General features: G+C 51.3%; 1 protein-coding gene across 2 annotated transcripts in view; it reads right to left on the reverse strand.

The window, feature by feature from the left end:
* The window catches only part of SLC24A4 (solute carrier family 24 member 4), a 182,071-nt gene that overhangs the window by 25,675 nt on the left and 134,160 nt on the right, over positions 1-22,236 (reverse strand). Inside the window, exons 8-12 of one of the 2 annotated variants that reach the window (XM_040256615.1) lie at positions 21,976-22,001; positions 19,413-19,466; positions 17,509-17,594; positions 12,510-12,679; positions 8,551-8,755 (exon numbers count right to left, since the gene is read on the reverse strand). In XM_040256615.1, the coding sequence (XP_040112549.1) occupies positions 8,551-8,755; positions 12,510-12,679; positions 17,509-17,594; positions 19,413-19,466; positions 21,976-22,001 (541 nt within the window). Of the gene's footprint in view, positions 1-8,550; positions 8,756-12,509; positions 12,680-17,451; positions 17,595-19,412; positions 19,467-21,975; positions 22,002-22,236 lie in introns of both variants that reach the window. The other variant, XM_040256614.1, reaches the window with a different exon arrangement.

The following is a 22,236-nucleotide window of genomic DNA, read 5'->3' on the forward strand; positions in this document are numbered from 1 at the left end:
CTGGATGTCAGTGGGTCCCAGAGCTGAGGTCGGTGAGTCACCTCTCTTGTTCTAAAGATGACCTCAAGCTACGGCCAGCTCTGCACTCCACCACAGGAACCTCAAGGCTGGGGCCAGAGAGCTGGTCTGTCCTCTGTCACTCGTGACTGTGTGGCAGTGGGTGGACCTTCAAGCTCTCTGAGCCACCCCGTCCTCAGCTGTGACGTGATAACTCCCCCCATCTCACCCACCCCAGGGATCTATGGGGAAACAAAAGAAAGGCAAGAAGTATGAAGCTGGCCATCCTGCCTCTGAAGGTTGCACCTCGAGTCTGGAGGCCCTGGGGTGTGGAATAAGAGTCAGGAACGCTTGACAGGCCCAATGGCAGGCCCTCTCACCTTTAACATCCAGCAAACATCCAGGGCAGGCCTGTGGGTTCCCAGTGCTTACAAACCCCATAGACCCAGCAGCTGGCCGCCTCCTCCCCTTCCTGCCTGCTGCCCCTGTATTCCAGAGCACACACTCCAGCCTGGCAGAGTGTCCTCCTGGCCAACACTGGAACCAGGCCGAGGACAGCCCTCAGGAGTCAGGCAGCCTAAGGGCTGTCTCCAGCCCTGCCTGAGGCCCTTATTAACCTGTGTGCAATTACCTGGGAAATGGGGACCACACCAGACACGCAATCAGGGCTGTGTGCAGACTCTAAGCCCCAAATATAAGGCGTGTATGGCCCAAGCTCCATGAAGAACGTGTCTGCCAAGCTATAGGTCAGGGCCCAGCCACCTCCTCTGCCTCACTATGCGACTGGAAGCCACATGAGCCCCTCACCAGGTCTGCTCTGGTCTAAGTCATCAGCAAAGATTAGCTCCACTGCTTTTTTCCAGGCATCTCTGCAGCTCCCATGGGAGTGGACATGCTGAGCCAGCCCTCAGCAGCCCCCACGCCAACCTCCTCCTAGGGTGTCCATAGGGCACTTCCCAGACTCCCTTGCAGTTGAAGTTCTAGACTCAAACTAGGCTCCTTATTTTGAAAAACAGACTGAGGAGGGGCTGGGCCACCTTTCTGCTGCTTTCGATGCACTGCTGTGAAACAGGCCTCTCGGGATGCTGCTTTGGCTACAGCGGCGCATTCCTGCCCAGAAGCTAGCTGAGTGGGCACCAGGGATGCCTTCTCAGGCCTGACCAGCAGCCCAGTGGCAGCTTCTGGTGGCAGCACAGCTGTGGCAGTGGCCTCCTGGCCCCTGGGTCGTGACTCTGACAGTGAGTTTTTGAACATTTCAGCACATCCCAGTCCCCCACCTCTTCAATTCTGAGAGAGGTGGTAGCAGCCGGTTCAGTGGAGTCATTACTGGTGCCAGCCTGGAGTGTCCATCCCACCACTGCATAAGGAACCCACCTACTAGGTCTATCAGTTTCTATTTCTCCCACATCAGCGATCAGCATCCATCATCTCCTGATAACGCCCGAGGCACCTGTCATAGACCTACAAGGGGTGCGGGAGTGTGTGTGCTCAGCATCTCTTCTCTCCAAACAGCCCTCCCAGGGGCCACCAGAGCCATGCTGGCCAGCATGGGTACTGACCAGGGGTGGGCCCCTGACCTCTGGGCTGATAGCATTCTCCCTCTTAGGACTCTGGAATTCAGATGCAACCCTAGGTAACCAAGTGCGGGAGGCAGGACATGGCAGAAGTCAGTCTGGGGCCGGTGGGAGGCCACGGTCTGCCATGAGCACTGACAGTGGATTTGAGAAAAGCCAGTCCACAGCCAAGGAGCAGAGTGAGACAGGCAGGCACGTGAAAGGAAGACAAGAGCCAGGAAGAGCCTCAACACGCATGAAGGCTCTGAGTCCAGCCCCTGGGTGAGTCCAAGTGTTCATAGGATCCACCACACACCCCTATATCCTTATGATAACAAAGGTCCCCTTTTATCTCAAAGGAAGCTCATGTGGGCTTCTGTTGCCAGCATCCGTAGACACTTCAGGTCCCCAGCGCATGCCCAGCTCATGACAGGTCCTGAGCCCCTTCACCTCCCACCTCCCAGTTTGGACTGCGCTGGTCTGGCTGTGGGGTGATCACAGAGTAGATTCCGGGGCAGGTGGCCCAGATGCCTGGCTCCATCTGGTCAGTACTAACCCCTGGGCAAGCCCCGCCCCTCAGTTTTCTGCTTTGGAATACAAGAAGGCTGGTCTAAAGTCCCCCAGATCGCTTTCAACCATAGTATTCAGAGACCATTCAGAGACCATCTGTTGTTAACCACAGAGAATTCAGAGGAATAGTGCTTTCATTTAGATTAAAAACAACTCCCCCTCCTAAAAAAACCCCTCTCTTTCTCTATTATGCATTAGCAGCTGTTTTTATAAACCACTTATCACCAGAAAACAGAAAGAATCCAATTGTTCATCCACTGATGGAGAAACGTGGTACATCCATACAATGGAATATTATTCTGTCATGAAAAAGAAATGAAGGACCAACACATGCCACAATGCAGATGAACCGTGAAAACATGCTAGGAAGGCAGACTCTGGGAGACAGAGAAGGACAGGGAAGCCTGGTGTGCTGCGGTCCATGGGGTCGCAAAGAGTCAGACATGACTGAGCAGCTGAACAACAACAAAGAAGGCAGACACAAAATGCCACTTATTTAATGGTTCCATTTATATAAAATATCCAGAATAGATAAACCCAAAGAGACAGAGTCACAGTTGCCAGGAGATGAGCAGGAGGATGGAGAATAATGGCTAGCAGGTAGGGGGCTCCTTTGGGGGTGCTCAAGAAAACCGACTGTGGTAATGGTTGCACAACTTTGTGAGTAGACGAAAAACCACTCAACTGTGTACTTCAAAGGTGTGACTATTACGGTAAGTAAATTACACTTCAATAAAGCTGTTATATTAAGAAATTACAGTGCTCAGCCAGTGTTTGTTCTAATTAGGTGTGAGTTGACACCTCAGGGCTCCACAGTGACTGACACGGCCACTTCTTTGAAATCCTGACCTTGACTTACGAGACAGTCTACCGACTATGTGATTCCTCTGGCGGCTCCCACGACCCAGGCAAGAACAAATCATTTTTACCATGAAGTGCCATGTGCCCCTGGGGGCCTGGAGCAGACAGAAATTGGGTGTGGAATTTCACATGTACGTGAGCCCGTGGCAGCAGCAGCTTCTCCTCTGTGCTCCCAGCCATGCCGAGCGGCTGAGAGGAAAGAGCAGGGCAGAGTTTTCTAGAGCTCCATTTCTGCAGTTCCCCCTTACTGGGCTCAGAGAGAATAAGCAGACCCCTCTCCTCCCAGCGAGCACGGCTCTCTAGTTCCATGTAGGACAGAGGAAGATGGGGATGGGGTGGGGAGAAGACATTCTAGAAACTTCCCGAAATCTTCAGATGGCTTGTGCTGAGTTTTCTGATGAAGAAAATGTTTAGCTGTGTCATCCGAGGACTAAAGAGAGCATGCCAGGTCCCCAAAGGCCTATAATTCAAACTCAATTCAACATGGTTTCTTAACACAGACAAGTTCCTTGGTACCTATGTACCAGCTAGAAGACACCATGGACAGAGAACGCAGAAGAATCCACTGGTTGGCCACAGTATTGTCCCTTAAGCACGACGAGGGTGAAAATGCCCGTGTGGGGTGCTGTCCCTTCTTCCTATGTGATTGTGGGCAACTAAACCTCTCTGAGCCTCAGCTTCTTCACCTGAGAAGTGGGGATAATAACAGTACCCACCCTCCAGGGTGGTCCTGAGGACTTAATGAGTGCGTGTGAACCACCCTGCCCGGTCCATAGGAAGCGCTCAGTACACTTTACCTCCTGTTACCATTCAAGGGCTTTCCTGGTGGCTCAAATGGTAACGAATCTGCCTGCAATGCAGGAGACCTGGGTTCTATCCCTGGGTCAGGAAGATCCCCTGGAGAAGGAAATATCTACTCCAGTATTCTTGACTGGAAAATTCCATGGACAGAGGAGCCTGGCGCGTTACAGTCCATGGGGTCACAAAGAGTCAGACATGACTGAGTGACTAACACACACACGGTTTAAGAACCTCCAAGGGCCTAGATTTCTGCTCCTGACTGGACCAGTCCGAGATGGCGTTTGTAGATCAGGAGGCGCAGGGTGGAAGGGTGGCTCCCCACATAATAGCTGTGTGACTTGGGAAGCCCCACAGCCTCTCGGAGCCTCAGTTTCCCTCTCTGTAAAATGGGGATAATGGTAATGCCTCCTTCTCAAGATAGCTGCAAGGATGTAATGAAAATGCACGGTACAAAGAGAAGGTGGTTAGCCTGGGCCACCCAGGTTGGAAACCCTTGATTTCCACTTAGTAGCTGGGTGACTGTGGGCAAGTCACTGAACCTCTCTGTGCTTCCCTTTCCTTCTCCATAAATTGGAGATGAGCATTGTCCCCACCTTATGTGTTATCATGAGGGAATACATGTAAAGCTCTTAGAACAGGACATGGCACACAGAAGCTCCAGAAGAGTCCTGTAAGAATTCCTTATTTTTCATTCAATGCCTGACACACAAGGACCCCAGTAGATGCAGCCACACTTATAATAATGATAGACACAAGGGCCAGCGTACTGGACACAAGACGTGATTTCCTTATCCTTATGGGAGCAGGAAGAGTCCAGTTGGAGGGCAAGGGTGTGGCCCACGGGGCAGGAGAACGTCCCAGACAGTACATCAGCCACAGACAGCCTGTATTAAGGGTTCTCCCCAGCCAGACTGGGGCTCAGGGTCACTGGCCGGCCATTGCAGGGCAATGCCTGCGCTGTAGACCACAGTTCCCACGGGAGAAAGAGCTCCTCCTGCTTTTCCTCTCCCCCAACCAACAGCTGGCCTAGGATGCCCAATTACCAGCCTCTGTGGCCTGAAGTGGGAAGAGCACAGCTGCACCGGGTGTAGATGTAAATCCAGCATCAGACCAGGCAGGCAACCGAGCCAGGCTGTGGCTGGGTGCCCTCAGGCTCTGGTATACAAGCCCAGTGACACATCACGTGGGTGGGCAGATCCCGGGGGCTATGGGCTGGCATTTCCACCATCCCCAACCTTCAGCTGTGTAGTGAGGGCAGGAGATGATACATAAAATGTATTGTGCGATCATCTGCTCAGATTTAACCCGCACGCCTGGAAGCTCCCAGAGTCTATGGGTGTCCTGTTTCTGCCTGGATCACCAAGGCCCACAAGAGTCTGGTACCCAAATTACTGACTGAAATAATCATCTTGTCTGCAAAGTACCTGAAGCCCAGTGCCTAGCACAAAACAGGTGGATAGCATAGTAGATACCAGTTCCCTCTTCCTGACTCTGGGAATGACCACGGTGCCAGAGTGCCAGACCTCCAGGGATTCTGACTCCCGTGAACTTTCTAGGACATTGTTTATGGTCCAAGCAGAAGAGAGCATGAGAAGCTGGATGTAACAGAAACCATGTGATTAAAGCCTGTTGTCATCCCAGGTGGCCTTAGTGATAAAGAACGTACCTACTGATGCAGGAGACATTATAGACACAGGTTTGATCTCTGGGTCGGGAAAATCCCGTGCAGTAGGAAATGACAACCCACTCCAGCATTCTTGCTTGGAGAATCCCATGGACAGAGGAGCTTGGTGGGCTACAGTCCATAGGGTTGCAAAGAGTTGGACACGACTGAAGTGACCTAACACGCAGGCATGTCATCCAAACGAACACTTACTGAGCAACCGTGTGTCACACAGAAGGGGTGAATAAAGACCTATGTACTGCTTACAGAGGATGCCTTCATCCCATTTTGTGGATGAGGAACTGAGGTTTAGGGGATGAAACAGAGTCACAGAGCTGGTGAGTAGTAGAACCAAGATTCCAAGCCAGGACTTCTAGCCTCCAGCGCCGGCCTCCCAGCCTGTCCCCAACCACACAGAAGAGCTGCACACCAGACAGCCTGGGCTCATTCCTTGATACCTGCAGCCACGCTAGTTCTGAGTGGAACAGATCCTCCCCTCTTCCCAGTGCCCCGCCCCTTATCCCTCCCCTGGCCCCAGCCTCCTTCCTGGGCCCCAGTTTAGGGGAACACTAGCTCCACCGGCCCCTAAAGCCCCTCAGGGCCTCCCCACGGTCTCAGATCCTTGTGTTGCCACAACCAGTTGTTTAGTCACTCAGCTGTGTCCAACTCTTTGCAACCCCATGGACTGTTGCCCACGAGGTTCCTTTGTCCGTGGGATTTCCCAGGCAAGAATACTGGAGTGGGGTTGCCATTTCCTTCTCCAGGGGATCTTCCCAACCCAGGGATCGAACCCATGTCTCCTCCAAGTCTCTTGCACTGCAGGTGGAGTCTTCACCACTGAGCCACAACCAGAGACGAGCTGAAAAGATGACGAGGATGAGTGGGTGGACCAAGGGCCTGCAGCTGGCTGTGCGGAATCTCTCACAGGTGCCGTGTCCCGCTGCCTGGCTCCACATTCCTGTGAACCCCCCCGTCCACACTGGTCTCAATTTCCCTCGGCCGCCGGACACACCTAAACAGGGAGCAGCCACACAACCCCGTTCCCCCACCCCCGCTTCTCCCGCTGAGGTTAGAGGAGATGGAGAGGAAGTACTTGCGGTTTCCCAGGGCGCCACCTGGAAACACTTCCGCAGGGACACAAAGGGAGCTTCCGTAGGGACACAGGGAGCCCCAGTCCTTTCCAGAGGCGAGCCCTGGGCGGAAGCTCTGCTGAGGGCCAGCCCAGGGGAATGTCCCGGAGCCTCTGGCTTGAAGAGAAATGTGGAACCAACTTCAACAGGAAGTTCCCACCCGCCAGGAAAGGCAGAGCTCCCTGGGAAAGGGTTCGTGGGTGCAGAGAACCTGGGAGCAATCTGGTCCCAGCCCTTGCAAGAGAACAGCATTCTGAGCTCCTCACCTCAGGAGGTGACCTGCCCAGAGTCCCTGCAGGGAGCTAGACCCGGTTTCCCACAAGCCACTTGTCCCAGGAGCATCAGATTCTGGCACCAGGATGAGAGGAGGGGGGTGGTTGGCCCTGAGGACCACCCAGTTCAGTCCTGCCAAACTCAAAGCTTCAAGGAAATGGAAAGATGAGTTGCCCTTGTATGAGGCTGCCTCCCTTTACAGAACGGCATTTGCCCCAAAGGGCAGGTCCCTTCCCTGGTTTCCTGCAGAGCCCTGGACAATAAGCAGGGTCAGGAACAGCGTCTAGATGAAACAGCAGTAGGGGGTGGTGGTGATGACCCTGTCAGGCCCCATTTCTGTAACACGGGGATTCCATCCACCTCCTGGGGCTGGAGAACAGAACCCCCAAAGGGTGGCTTCTTCTCAGTCCGAACCCCCAGCAAGGTAGGCTGTTTCCTGGACTGTGCCTGCATCTTCCTCCCTGGGCCATACTGCCTCTCCTCTCCTCTCCCCACCCCAAGCCATCTCCCAAATCAGGTGCCATCCGTGAGCCTGCTGTTAAACACAGAAGTCTTTTTGGAAAAACATCAAGTTTTGGACTTGAAAATCTTGGAATTCTGCTGCCATTCAGGATGGCAGGACACTAAGAAAAAACCTCCGAGATGGGGCTAAAGAGCTCAGGACTTTATTTCTCATCATGGACTGCACAGGAGTATGGCTAAAGATGAAGACAGCTTGGGTGTGTCTGGGGGTCCTCTCACACACAAATTCCTGAAATCATTCACTTAATGGACATCTACTAAGCACCTACTATGTGTCATGCTTGGGCACTGGGGATACAATAGTGAATGAAATAGACAAAGATACCTGCTGGCACGGAGCTGATATTTTAGCCAGGGAGACACACAAGATAAAATACATATATATATATAAAATACTTAAATTAGGGTGGTCAGAGAAGGCCACACCGAGAAGGTGACATTTAAGCAGAGACCTGAGGAAGGTAAGGAAGTGAGTGATACAGGCAGCAGAAGAAAGCGCATTTCAACAAAGGGCAAGTGCAAAGGTCCTGGGCAGGAGCATATCTGCTACTTTCTGAGGACAGTCAGGAGGTCAGTGTGGCTGGAGCAGAGGTGAGGTCAGCGAGGAGCTGGCAGTCAGATGACACCGGGCCCATCCAATGAGATAGAGGACACTCAGGCGTGGGCCAGAGCCACAGAGGCTGTAACTTATTTATAGGTAGGGGTTATCGTCAAACACAGAAGGTGTAACTGTCTAAAGATCATGTGTGGCTTTAGTATATCCTGTCCCAGCAAATGTGTAACACATGGGCAAAATGGCCTGCCCACACTGGAAGGGCTGGAGTCTGAGCATGTCCATAAAAATCACGTAGGTGCTTGTTTTTCCTTACTGCATGAGAAAGCCCCGCTGCCCTGGGCATTTGAGTGCAGTTTCTAGGGGTTACTGGTGCACTTCCCAGGCCTCCACTTGGCCAGCTGTCTGGCACCCCCGGCTCCCCAACCCTGGGCAGTGCCTGCCTCCTCCAGTGGCTCTAACCCACAGTTCAGCACCAAGGAGGTGTTCATCAAGTGACTTAATGTTGGACCCTCACATCTGCCCTCCCCCGCCCTCCTGGGTCCAGCTCTCCATCCTGAAGACCCGGGCTTGGACCCTCGGAGCCCCCAGCAGTGTGGCCCCAGAGCCCTGGCCCCCAGGACTCACCAGGCATGGAGAAGGGGGACAGGAAAGCAGCCTCCACGGGCTCTGGCTCCTGGGGAGGCAGCGGGGGCTGCGGTGGGGGCCCTTGGTCCCGCTGTGGCTCTTCCGGGTTTTCCACGGGCACATTCCCGTTCTCGATGCTCTCGTGCCTCCCGTTCTGAAGCGGCTTGCTGCTCACGCCGTTGGCCGAGTTGATCAGCCTCTGCCTCTGTGTGGACAGGAGGCAAGACAGACACCCAGGTGTGTGACAAAGCTGAATCCCGTTGCTTGGCTCCTCACAGGCAGGTGGCACTTAAGGGTTTCTAGAACAACACCCCTGGCTTCAGGTTTGCCTGAGAAATGGCTCCAGGACCTTAGAATCCAGCTAAGTTTGCTCATTTCCACTCAGACCAGTATCAGCAAGGGGATTGGTCAGAGCCCAGGGTTTCTTCTTAGTGTCAACCTAACAAACTAGCCCAAACTGGATAAAAGCAATCACTCTGACTTTCCCAGTGGATGGTCATAAACCACAGTTCATAAACCAAAGTCACAGGAGAGGCCCTGCATAGTTAAAAAATCTTATTTCAGTATATTGTTTAAAAATTGCATTCACATTGTGTACAATGGTCCAGTGATGGTTCATATTAAGATGTAGAACATTTCCAGCCTCTCAGACAACTCGCTAAGGGTCCCCTCTCTCCAGAAGTAATTAAGGTAACCCCATTCTGACTTTTATACACATCAATTAAGTTTTTCCTGAACTTGAATTTCCTATAAATGGATTCAGAGAGTACATACTATTTTATATTTGGCTTCTCTCACTCAACCTAATATCTGTGAGGTTCATCCATCTTGTTGCATAAATCAGTAGTTCGTTATTTTCCAGGGGTTTATAGTACTCCACCATGTGAATAACACACAGTATGTCCTTTGCCACTTGATGGGCATTTGGGTTATTTCCTCTTTTTGGTTATCAGGAAGAATGCCATGACCATGCCTTTTTGTGGACATATGCACTCATTTCTCTGGGGTATTTATCTAGAAGTGGGATTGTGAGGTCATAAGGTAGGTACAAGTTGAACCATTTCACACTTGTACCAGAAATGGATTATAATTTCAGCTGCTTCCCATCCTTGTCAATGCTTGATATTGTCAATTCTTCCCATTTTAGTCATTCTGGTGGATATGTGGTGGAATCTAATTGTGGTTTTAATTTGCATTTCCCTTTTAATTTGAGCATCTTATAGGGTTAGTAGCCATTTGGAAGGCTTCTGCTGTCCAAATCTCTCACCCTGTGTAATGGGTGTCCTCTGAACCAATCAGACATCTTCCCTCCCCTATTTCCTTATAGCTGTTGACCAAGTCTGCCTTCTTTCCACCCAAGCAGAAGCCAAGTCAGTGGGTTTCTACTAAACCGGAGAAAGGGAGAAACCACATACCAAGAAATTAACAGGTTTCCATGTTTCTGAAAATCTGTTTGCCTTTGCACAGCTCATCTTTATCTGGCTCTCATTAAAAATATTTATGCTTTAGGATTAAAGCCTTGTGGGTAATAATCATCACACATGGACACATATCTTCTTCCCAGTTACATCAGTAAGAAACCAAGAGTCAGTACACATGCCCCCAACGCAATACTCCATAACTGTGTGCCTAACACTTATCCTTGTGGTTACTGGAAGCAAAAAGATGGGCAAAAAAAGTCAGTATTACTTAAAATGGAAGCATGTTATTTTTTCCAAAAGAAAGATGAGTTGACCATTAACTGGCTTCGTATTGGTTTTAGGCAGGGACTCCTAAATCATGAAGTCTAGGACTGGGTGGAAATCTAAAGCTTTTCTTCCTACAAACATGTCCACAACATTTAGCCACCTAAAAGAGAAATGTGATCTACATCTGAGACGCATACCCAGGCATAATATTTTACCACCCAAAAAGGGTTAAATGAAAGGTCTTCCTCATAGTCAAAACAAACAAAAAACCCCGCAAATAGCTGTGTTGCAGGGAAGAACCAATTCTGACTCCGTGATGGATCTGTTTGACTTTAACCTTTGAAAAATTACATTTTTCACCTGGAGCCCACCAGGTGAGCCCACCAGGTGGACAGAGCCCACCTCTGTCCATGGGATTCTGTAGGCAAGAATACTGGAGAGGGTTGCCATGCCTCCCCCACCAAGGGATCTTCCAACCAGTTTCTTTTGTCTCCAGTATTAGCAGGTGGGTTCTTTACCACCGGTGCCACACTTTGTTATTATAATCATACATAATAACATGCTTCAGGGAACCCTGGGCCAGGAAGATGCCCTGGAGAAGGGAATGGCCACCAGCTCCAGTATTCTTGCCTGGAGAATTCCATGGGCAGAGGAGCCTGGCAGGCTACAGTCCATGGGGTTACGAAGAATTGGATATGACTGAGTGACTAATACTTTTCAGGGAACCCTGACCCTCTTCCTGAAGAGATTGACACATTCCTTCCCTAAAGGCCTGCCTCAGGGGAGCCTGCCCCTCTGATTAACACATCACCCCTCTTCCCCCAGGTTGGCCATTCCAGGAGATTTCTGCAAGATAAAGGTCTTTATCTACTCAACTACCCCCCTCCCCACCTCTGTCCTATTGAGACATTAGTCTACCATCTTCTCAATCAGTCGCTTTCCAAATAATGTCCTAGTCACTGCTTCAACACCTAATCTCTCAGTTAATTGGCCTGTCCTGTGGCGAACAGACCAAGTTTGGACTCAGCAACAGCTGTGCAAGGACAGAATTGTAAGGAGGTGGGGCGTGACTCAGTATGAGTATGAATGGTAGCAATGGGAAGCGGGTCATGACTCCAGCTTTATAGGAATCAAGAGAGAATTATCCTTGGAAAAAGAACATCTGCAGCTACCTTGAGGTTGCATTAAAAGAGACATAAGTTATAACACTGGTAGCTCAGCTAGTAAAGAATCCTCCTGCAATGCAAGAGACCCTGGTTCAAGTCCTGGGTTGCGAAGATCTGCTGGAGAAGGGATAGGCTACCCACTCCAGTATTCTTGGGCTTCCCTGATGGCTCAGCTGGTAAAGAATCTGCCTGCAATGTGGGAGACCTGGGTTTGATCCCTGGGTTGGGAAGATCCCCTGGAGAAGGGAGCAGATTCCCATTCTGGTATTCTGGCCTGGGGAATTCCATGAACTATATAGTTCATGGGGTTGCAAAGAGTTGGACACGACTGAGCGACTTTCGCTTCCACTTCACTTTCCATTATAACAAAGGAGGTAATGGATCCACATGCTGAGAGAGACAAACCAGAAGCCTTCTATAGTCTTTCAGTTTTCTTCTAGAGTTGCTCTATCCATACAGAATAGGTGTGTATTCTTTTTTTTTTTATTGCCCTGAGTAACATTAAAAAAAAAAAAATCTGTACTTCAGACCAGTCTTTCTCCAATTAGTCTTTCTCTAGTACTTGACAAACGGAGAAGGTGATGGCACCTCACTCCAGTACTCTTGCCTGGAAAATCCCATGGACGGAGGAGCCTGGTAGGCTTCAGTCCGTGGGGTTGCTAAGAGTCGGACACGACTGAGCGACGTCACTTTCACTTTTCACGTTCATGCATTGGAGAAGGAAATGGCAACCCACTCCAGTGTTCTTGCCTGGAGAATCCCAGGGACGGGGGAGCCTGGTGGGCTGCTGATTATGGGGTCACAGAGAGTCGGACACGACTGAAGCGACTTAGCAGCAGCAGCAGTACTTGACAAAATACTTAGTGGAATGTGGCAGACATGGTATTCGATTGCTACCTGCCTTAAACTCCTTTCTGATAGGATCATTTGCTGCCTGTGGGTGCTGTCTCGGCTTCCTTGCTTCGGCGGGCTCGTGATAAACACCAGCCCGGCAGAGGACACTTCGGGCCCAACGCCAGGAAGTGTCCTGACAGGCCAGGGCTTCCTGCAGTGCTGGAACCCATCCAAGGCCTCAGGCTCACGTGGTCTCATTAAGGAAACTTACCTCATTAATTATGATCCTGCTGGCCATCCGCAGACGAGTCCTGGGCCCAAATTTATTGGTGATCATTACGCGTAAGCCCGCTTCTGGGAAGGTGAACTTGGGAGGGCTGGAGCTCATGACCTCGTCCACCATCACCACTGGGTTTTTGTTGTACTGCGGCTCCTCCTTCACTATATTGAGCACAAAGCCATGATTAGTGCTGAGAACCGCCAGGGCAAAACCCCAGGGCTGGGGTGACTGACATCCCCCCGAGGGGCAGACTTCCTGGGCTTTGGTCTCAGCAGCTGGTAGCCCCATGGGAGGCTGGCTGCAGATCCTCCCATTAGTAGAGCGAACCGCCTGGGTCTGAACCACCCACAAGTATTGAGCAGATCCCGAGGGTCCCCTTTTACAGGACCACATGCACATCTCCAGGGCTAGTCCCTCTGCTGACTGATGACCCTCTCTTCTGGCGCCCAGTCTTGGCTAAATGCAAGGGTCTTTCAGTTCCTCACCTAAGCCTCATGGGGCAGCCCATCTACAAAGTGGACTGGATCCCTGCCACCTCTCACCAATGACTCTGAGGGGGACCTTTCTTCCCCACCATTTACAGAGGCTCAGACAAAACTTAACAAATGGACAAGGGCCCCGTAAAGGGAAAATGCTGGGAGGTAACAGCACTGGTTCTAAGCTTCCTGTGAAGCTACCTGCTCTCTCTTAGAAGAACCAGCTCCACGTGGTACACTATGCTTCCAGATTTGTCCTCCATGAGGCGGTAGGAGTGAGGTCAAAGATCTGGCTCACAGGCCCTGATGAGGCAACTGAGACCCAGGAGAGGAGCCTGCTGTGAGGGGTACACAGTGAGCTGCTGGCCAAGACCAGTGTCTCCAGTGAAACCAGCGCCCTCCAGCAGGGAGGCCACTCTCTCTGACCCTTTGCTTCCACTCATGAAGCTGAAGAACAAATCTCCTTGGTCCCTGGACCCTCCCCACCACCTTCAGGAACATGCTCTGGGCTGGAGTCCCTGGGGGGCTTGACAGTCAACTCCAGAGCCCAGGAGGGTGCAGAAATAGAAACACTCTTGGACACAGCACTCGGAAGCAGGGCAGCCTTTCCCCTCTGAGGGGCTGCCAAAGCAGGTACGCCCGTCCCTCTCCACTGGTCACCCGCTCCTGATGAGTGTCCTTCCTGGATAACAGGGTAACTAGCAGCAGTCAGAGCAAACCTGCATGAGAGTTAATAGCACAAACACGAACAAATGCACGCCAGACACACACACCCTCACCCAACAGGCAGCAAGGCTCAGCAGACAGGAGGCATGTGGTTAGAACCAAAGCCGGGAGGACCATGCATTTGTGGGAGACAAATATTAACCGCCAATGAGGCGTGCATTGGACTCGTGGGTTCTGTTTCTTAAATGCATGTGTTATTGCTTGGGCCAAAGCAGATTACTTACAATTTAGAAGAGGAGAAGTGTTAAGGAGACAAAGGCCAACAGAGATTGCAGAGATGATTAGCGTGCGGTGGACGCCCAGAGTCTGGGGCAGCATTCTTGATAGTGGCCAAGATGCCGGGGGTTATGTGCAGGAGGGTGTTAGTAGGGGGACTTCAATGCTCGGGACCTCTGGCCGTGGGGATGGCCCCTCTCCTCTTTGGCTTCTTGGGCATCTCATCCTGGCACCACCCACTGCGTGCTTAGCAGGTAACCCAGCCAATGTCAGCATGTTGCCCTGGAAGTTCAACCTAAGGCCAGGTATCACCTGCTCCCTCCCCGTTCCGAGACAAAGTTGTGTCCCTGGCCAGGGAAGCTTGGAAAGGTCCTACAGCGAGCCCAGCTGGTGGTCAAAATGGCCCCAGCTACTGGATCATGTGCAATGCCACTGGACAGCTAGCAAGGAGAGGCCAGACCTCCAGCCAGGGCGGGAAATGGGGTGCCCACCTGCCTCCATCCTGGACACTTTTCTTGCCGTATTGTGCTCTGCTTTCTTGAGCAGAATTAAAGTGTGGTATAAAAAAATGTGTAAAAATTTTAGGAGGAAAAAAAAACTGTATGCAGAACAAAACTGGAGGATGCTATTCCCCCCAAAGAGAACACCAGCTTGCGCTGATCTGGTGAGCTGAACTGCATGATCTTTAAGAGCATTCAAGTACATAATGGCATTTTATAGGAGTGGGGGGTAAAAAGGCAACATCTCCTTTCCTGTCAAGAGGTTGGGTTTGAAAAAAAGTTTGATTTTACATCTATGGGAAACACCCAAACTGCAAAACAGCAAAAATCAGGGGTTTGTGTGTGTCTTCCTGAAAGCATCTATAAGCCAGCAATCTTTGACAACCCTGGATGGCGTGGTTTATGGGACCTGCCTGGAGACTGAGGACCAGGGGAGATGAGCTCTGAGTTTGAAAGATTCTGTGGCAACACTGTCAGAAAGGGTAAAATCCCAAAGCCTTGTTCTCCTCAGGCACCCTCACCCCTTACCCTGGGGTGTAATCTCCTGCCCCAGTCAATCTGCTTCTAGAGGACAATGCCCTTCAGTGAGTGATAAACACTTCCCCGCTTGCCCCACTCCACAGCCCCCACCCTGTGTGCACATTGAGCAAGTATTGGGTCGGCCACAAAGGTCGTGTGGAAATCCGAACGAACTTTTTGGCCAACCCAATCTGTTCTGTCCCATCTCAGGTAACCCCCAGGAGGAAGGCGCCTATCGTGGGTGCTGAGTGAGGGGTAGATCTCTCCACGTGGAAGGAGGAAGGCTGCTGGGGAGAGGGGCCCACCGAAGGAGACCCAGGAAGGAGACCTGAAGAGCATGGGCCCAGGAGGAAAGGAGCAGCCACCATCCGGGGCTGCGTCTCCGGGCCCCAACCTCTCCAGTTCCAGGCCTACGTCCTTAAACCCTGCCCTAGCCCGTTTCCTCCTTGGCTTTTATCTAAGAGCGTTCACCCTGATAAGAGCTGGAGGGAGGCCTATGTCCCCTCCTTTCCTTGCCTTAGGGGACAGTCTTGTGCCTAATCTTCCAATTTTCCAGAAAGTGTCCTGGACTTCGAGGATTGGGGGAAAGCAATAAACTAGTGGGAAATCCTACTGACAAAAGTGCAAAAGTGAGGGCCACCAGAGAGCCCCTGGAAAGGCCCCACGTGGCCTCAGGGCAGCCTGGATTTGCCTGGAAGAGGAAATGCTCACATGCCTGACACGTGGCACTGGGGACCAGCCTCCTCCATCAGGCACACGGGCAGCAGGTAGCTCCTGGGGCTGGCACCTGAGGATGCGGGCATCTCCCACTGACTTGGTAAACAGAATCGCTCCTCTCACCATGAAGGTTCAGAGGACCCCAGGAGCCCTGATCTCTATGTACAAGGATGGCCAGGAAGAGCCTCTGTCTTAAGAAACTGTGAGGGGTGGGGACCCGCCTTGGAGCTGCTATGTCTGTGAGCTAAGAATCCCAAACAGCGGCCACACCGTTTCCTCCCCTCCTGACAAGTCTGTTCTGGAAACAGCTCTTCTGGGGCAGTCTGCTCGCGTCTAAGAAACAGGCACACGGCATCAGCCCATGCTCTGCTGGGCTCCTTCCTGGGGGCCCCTGGGGTGGGCCTGTGGCCTTGGCTGCACCCATCCCCTCTCCCCAGCAGCCTTCCTCCTTCCCCGTGGAGAGATTCACCCCTCACTCAGCACCCACGACAGGTACCTTCCTCCTGGGGGTTACCCGAGACGGGGCAGAACATATTGGATTGGCCAAAAAGTTTGTTCAGGTTCCCCCTAAATCCGAACAAACTTTTGGGCCAACCCAGCAGTTGCTCAAAGTGCACATGTGAGGAATCTCCTACCCTGACCCACCCCTAGAGTGAGGGCTGGGGGAGTACCTAGTATAGATTTCGGCCCCTATGTGTCCCAGACACAGGCAAACAGTCCCCTCTGAGCCTACAGGAATTAGGAATTAAAGTGACCTAAAAGTGACTTGCCCAAGGCCATGAGGAATAAGAGAGAAATACCCCTCAGGAGGCGGGTCCACGGTGCTTTGGCTCCTGGTTAAAGGAGAGCTTTACCAACACCATGGGTGGAACTCGTCGGCAATGCCAGTTAAAGCTGTTTTTTCCCCCCAGATCCTGACTCCAAGAACCTATTCAGACCTTAACACAAGTCTTGGGTGGGAGAGGGAGTCAATGCTCTTGGCTCCCTGGCAGAACTGCCCCCCTGGATGGAATCACCTGGTAACTGGCTGGATTAAGAATTGAGAATAGGGACTTCCCTGGTGGTCCAGTGGTTAAGACTCTGAGCTTCCACTGCAGAGGATATGAGTTCAATTCCTAGTTAGTGAACTAAGATCCCACATGCTGCAAGGTTCAGCCAAAAAATAAAAAGAATTGAAGACAAGATTCCCAAGGCAGTAGCTGGTCAAGCCCAAGCATTTGGGGGTACTTGACAGACCACGGGCTGGCTTCGGAGGTCCAGAATCCCCAGACAAGGGTCCAGGGAGAAGCTGAGGAGACCAGGCCAAGCTCCAGGAGAAGGGGCTTCCTGTAGGGCTCTTGGGGGCAGGTCTGGAATTCTCCAGCTCTATGGTGTCCTTCCCAGCCTTGCTGTTCCTCTGGGCAACGAGTCAGTGGTCTGTCTAGAGCAGAGCTCTCCAGAACCGGGCCTGGCATCTGAGAAACCACAGGGAGACCCCACCTGCTCTGCCTTCCCAAGTCCTCAGCTTCCGGGCACTGGCCTTTGACTCAGGTCAGAGATATGGTTCACTGCATGTCAGGAAAGCCAGGCAGGCCTTGAGCCTTCTTCAGGAGGCCTGGGGCGACCCCTGGGTATGTGACTGTGGACTCTGGGCTCATCTTTGTCCCATCTGAGCCACAGTTCCCAATCACTTGCCCCTGCTCATGTAGGGTCCTGTGACCAAGGGAGACAGTGACAGCTTATGGCGTGTGTGGGTGGTTTTAATGGCATGTTTGCCCCCTCCTGTCTGCTCAGCCTTACCTTGCCCCAGCAATGGCAGGGAAGGGTCATCAGAGCTACTATCACAGTAATCATTACCATCCTCCAGCTCACTGTTGACTGTGTTGCCATTTGCAATAGTCTTTTGTTTGATTGTGAAAAAGGCCTGCATCTTCACATTGTACCTGCAAGTTAGTTGAAGGGAGGTCAGAGCAGCAGGAGAGGCCGGGCAGGGGAGTGGCTAGGGGCGGGGCAGTGGGCAGGGCCTCCTCCCCATCCCCCTCCCCTGCACACCTGCAGTGAGCTTGGCCTTGGGTGAGAGAGTGGGGAGCTAAGAGGTTTTTTTTTAATTAATTTTTATTCGATTATATTAATAGTTGCTTTACAATGTTGTGTGAGTTTCTACCATATAGCAAGGTGAATCAGCTCCATACACACAGACATCCCCTCTTTTTTGCGACTTCAATTAAATTTATCCCAGAGCAATGAGTAGGGTGCCCTGTACTATACAGTAGGTTCCCATTATCTATTCTATACATAGTATCAATACCGTATTTATGTTAATCCTAATCTTTTCAGCTGAGCTGACAGTTTCCTGACAGGAAACCTGGAACAATGGGGCCTGCCCCTTTTGAATGGGCTTCCTGGGGTCATAAGAGACCTTGTAGCTCAAGAAAATGACTGACGCCTACTTCTGCACACCATAAGCCTGCCCTAACAAAAGCAGCTCAGCCCAGCCTCGGGAGAGGCCCAAAGCAGGCACTCCCAGGCCTGGCCTTGCTCCCGTGGGTGCCCTGAGGCCCTGTCCCCACACCATCTGGCCAGCGCCACTGTCCCCACAGAGAGGAGACTCCGTCCCAGACCCCAGGCTGGCGGCCTCACCCAAAGGCACTCAGAGAGGAGAACTTTAAAGACAATTCTCCTGCCGTTTTGACAGCTTACCATCCATTTTTAGAAAACACGATACATGTTTTATGTCAGCGTGGGGATTCCTAGTCTCATAAACCTCAGTGGTGTTTTCTTTTTTAATTATCTGCGGAGGTGTGAGGAGAAAGTTAAAAATCTGAAAGTGGCTTATCTCATGGGTAGCTTTTTTTTTTCAATTGTGGAAAAATACATCTGACATAAAATTTTCTGTTTTAACTATTTTCCATTTTCAGGCTCATGTTTCGGTGGCCATAATTACATCTCTGAGGTGGTGCAACCGTCTCAAACAGAACTCTGTTCTCATTCGTCAAGGAATCATTAATGATGCCTTCCCCCAGGCACTTGGCAATCAAGCTCTCATCTGCTGCCTGCCTCTAGGAATCTGAGTCTCCTCAGCACCTCACAGAAGTGGAATGGCCCAGTATTTGTCCTTTTGTGACCTGACTCCTTTCACTCAGTATAATGCCCTCAAGGCTCCTCCGCATCACAGCATGAGTCATACTTTCCTTTTTATGACTGAATGCTACTCATCCTGGGTAGTTCTGAGATGATTCTGACCGGGGGAAGCTTCCAGAGGGCCTCATGGGAGCACCCCCTCCACCCAGGGTCTGCACCTTTAGAACTGCCTGCGGTACCCTCTGCAGCTGTGCAAGGGTGACAGCCTCCAGAGGCAGCATTTTATGAGTCTGGAGAGGTTGGAGCTGCCTGGCTCTTTTGAAAGAGTGGCATTAAATTATCAGGGGATTTATAGAGACAGCAAGCAAGAGCAGTCACCCTGGGGCCAAGGCTGTGGAACAGGGTGGGAGAGAGGTCCTTGACTGTTACTCATTCGGGGAGCGGCCTCAGCCCCCTGCCACCAGCCGCCAGCCCTGGCCCAAGTGTGGACGGTACTGTACTACAGAGTCTGAATATCTTTCTCCCACCTTGGCTGCCCCAGCAGGGTGTCCCCTGGAGAAACAGGGTGGCCAAAAATGACCGAAAGGGCTGACTGAGGTTTTCTTCTGCCTCTGACGAAAGGCTGCAGCGGGGTGTGGAACCAGGGGTGAGACAGCCCAGGAGAGGAGAAGGGTACTTACTTCATGATCAGGATGTAAAACACGTACAAGATGATGAGCACCAGGCCTTCCCACCTCAGAGAGAGAAAGGAGGCTGGTTAGAGCGGGGGAAGCCCGCGGCTGCGGCTGGGTGTGCCCGGCACGGCGGGTGGGGCACCGTGGGGTGTCCTGTCACCGTCCCTGACCCAGGACCCAGGCCAGCGGACGAGCCGCCCAGCCTCATCTGTCCTGCCATCTGGCACTCGCTTGGTAACAGAGAAGGCTGGGCTGGGGTCTTCTCAACTACAGGGGCTCTGCAGGACTCAGGAGGAGCTCCTCTAGCTACCTAGAAAAGGGAGGAACCACCTCATCCCAGGGCTTCCCTGGTAGCTCAGCTGGTAAAGAATCTGCCTGCAATGCAGGAGATCCCGGTTCAATTCCTGGGTCAGGAAGATCCTCTGGAAAACGGATACCACTCCAGTATTAATACCCACTCCAGTATTCTTAGGCTTCCCTGGTGGCTCAGATGGTAAAGAATCCACCCGCAATATGGGAGACATGGGTTCGATTCCTAGGTTGGGAAGATGCCCTGGAGAAGGGAAAGGCAACCCACTCCAGTATTCTTGCCTGGAGAATCCCTATGGGCAGAAGAGCCTGGGGGGCTACAGTCCATGGGGTTGCAAAGAGTCGGACATGACTAAGTGACTAAGCACAGCACCTCATTCCAGGGAAGGGAGGGGAGTGGCCAGGGGTCACACAGACTTGACCCTAAAGGGCCCTGGGTCATGTGAGATTCCGGCCAGAGAGCAGAGGAGCTGGGGGTGCAGGTGGGAAGGTGCCCTAAGAACTGCCTGAAGAGACAGGCCGGGCACTGTAACCTCTTGGGTAGAACACGAGGTGGGGGCCGGCGGGGTGGGGGTCTTTCTGGGGTGCATTCTTCCTGTCGTCCTGCAGAAGCAGCATCCAACTCCACACGTGGTAGAGATTTCTGTAGCTCAGAACACAAGCCTCTGGGCAGTCCCATGGCTTAACTTGTTGGGTCATCTGAGGAATGTGTCCTGAAGACCTACTAAGTGCCCAATATGAGCTGCAGTCATTTTGGGGAGCTCTTCCTCTGCTGACAGAGCCCAGAGCCCAGCAGAGCGACAAAGGGGTTTGTCAATGATCTGACCACCTCCCCAGAACTCCGTCTACAGGTGAGGAAGAGGAGACCCAGAAGAAAGAGACTTTCTGGCTCACAGGTGGGGTAAACCCAGAACCAGCATGCTCTGGTCCCAAAGCATGCAGCTGCTCATGAATACATTCCCACAAATAATCACAAACTGGATACAGGTCTCAACCACTGTCAACGAAGAGAATGTTTTTATGGCTTGTGGGAGATACTGGGTTGGCCAAAAAGCTTGCTCGGGTTTTTACCATAACATATTATGGAAAATACAATGTGATGGTGAAGCTCCAATACTTTGGCTGCCTGATGCGAAGAGCTAACTCATTGGAAAAGACACTGATGCTGGGGAAAACTGAGGGCAAGAGGTGAAGGGGGCGACAGGATGAGATGGTTGGATGGCATCACTGACTCAAAGGACATGAGTTTGAGAAAACTCAGGGAGATAGTGATGGACAGATAAGCCTGGCGTGCTATAGTCCATGGGGTTGCAAAGAGTCAGACATGACTTAGTGACTGAACAAGAACAACAACATCATGGGGAAAATCTGAATGAACTTTTTGGCCAACCCAATACATTCATGACTTAAAGGTTAGAGTGGAAATATCAACCTTCTCTTTAGAAGTTTGTGCCTTTTGTATCTTAATTAAGAAATCATTTCCAACCTCAGTGTCATAAAGATGAGTTTTAGATTCTACCCTAAAACTCTTTAATTTTGCTTTTTGCAGCAAAATCTTGAATTCATCTGGGATTTATTCTTATATAAGGTCGGAGGGATTCTACATGGATTCCTTGTTTTTGCAGCATCTGAGGCTGCCCCCTTCCCCATCCTCATCTCTCTGCCTTGTCATGATGCCCCAATCCCAGAACTGGGCCCATTACTGCGTTCTCGGTTCCATATTCCATGTTGGCCCATGTTTATTCCTGTGCAATACATCATACTGTTTTCATTATTTTAGCTTTATAAAATATCTTGCTATCTAGCAGGGTGGGAATATTAAGGAAAACAATCTTTGTCACTTTGAAAGGATAGATCAAGGTATGACTGCTTAGAATGATACCCTTTTTGGGACGTTCCCGGTGGTCCAGTGGTTAAGAAGTCACCTTCCAATGCAGGGGATGTAGATTCCATCCATTGTTGGGGAACTAAGATCCCACATGTCACAGGCAATTCAGCCCATGCACCACAACTAGAGAGCCCACGCACTCTGGGGCCACGCCACAAGTAGAGAGAAGCCTGCTCACTGCAAGGAAGATTCTGTATACTGCAACTAAGACTCTATACAGCCAAGAGTAAATAAGCATTACAAAACAATGATGGCCTTTTTAAATTTCACAAGCTCTTATGTTTGTAAAAATAATTTTTAAAAAGATGCAGTGAACCCAACGAACAAGGATACTAATGAAAAATGAAAAAGAAACAAATGTTTAAAACTTACCACACAATTTCTTCATCATATATGAACTGGGAAGGCAAAAGAAACAAGAATGGGGGGACAGTTTTACTCCAAAAGAAGAACAAACACAGGCCCCTAAGTACCGTGAGGTGACACACACCAGCTTGCTCTGATTTTCACAGAAAGCTGGCACCTCTCGCTGGGTATGGGTTTCTCAAACGTAGAAGTGACCCTTCCTTAGTGGAAACCTTGGTCTGCAGATGCTGCAGGATGAGGCCTAGTATGGGTCTCCAAAGAGAACTG

Source organism: Oryx dammah, unplaced genomic scaffold, assembly GCF_014754425.2.
Source record: "Oryx dammah isolate SB20612 unplaced genomic scaffold, SCBI_Odam_1.1 HiC_scaffold_16, whole genome shotgun sequence".
NCBI classification, from domain to species: domain Eukaryota; kingdom Metazoa; phylum Chordata; class Mammalia; order Artiodactyla; family Bovidae; genus Oryx; species Oryx dammah.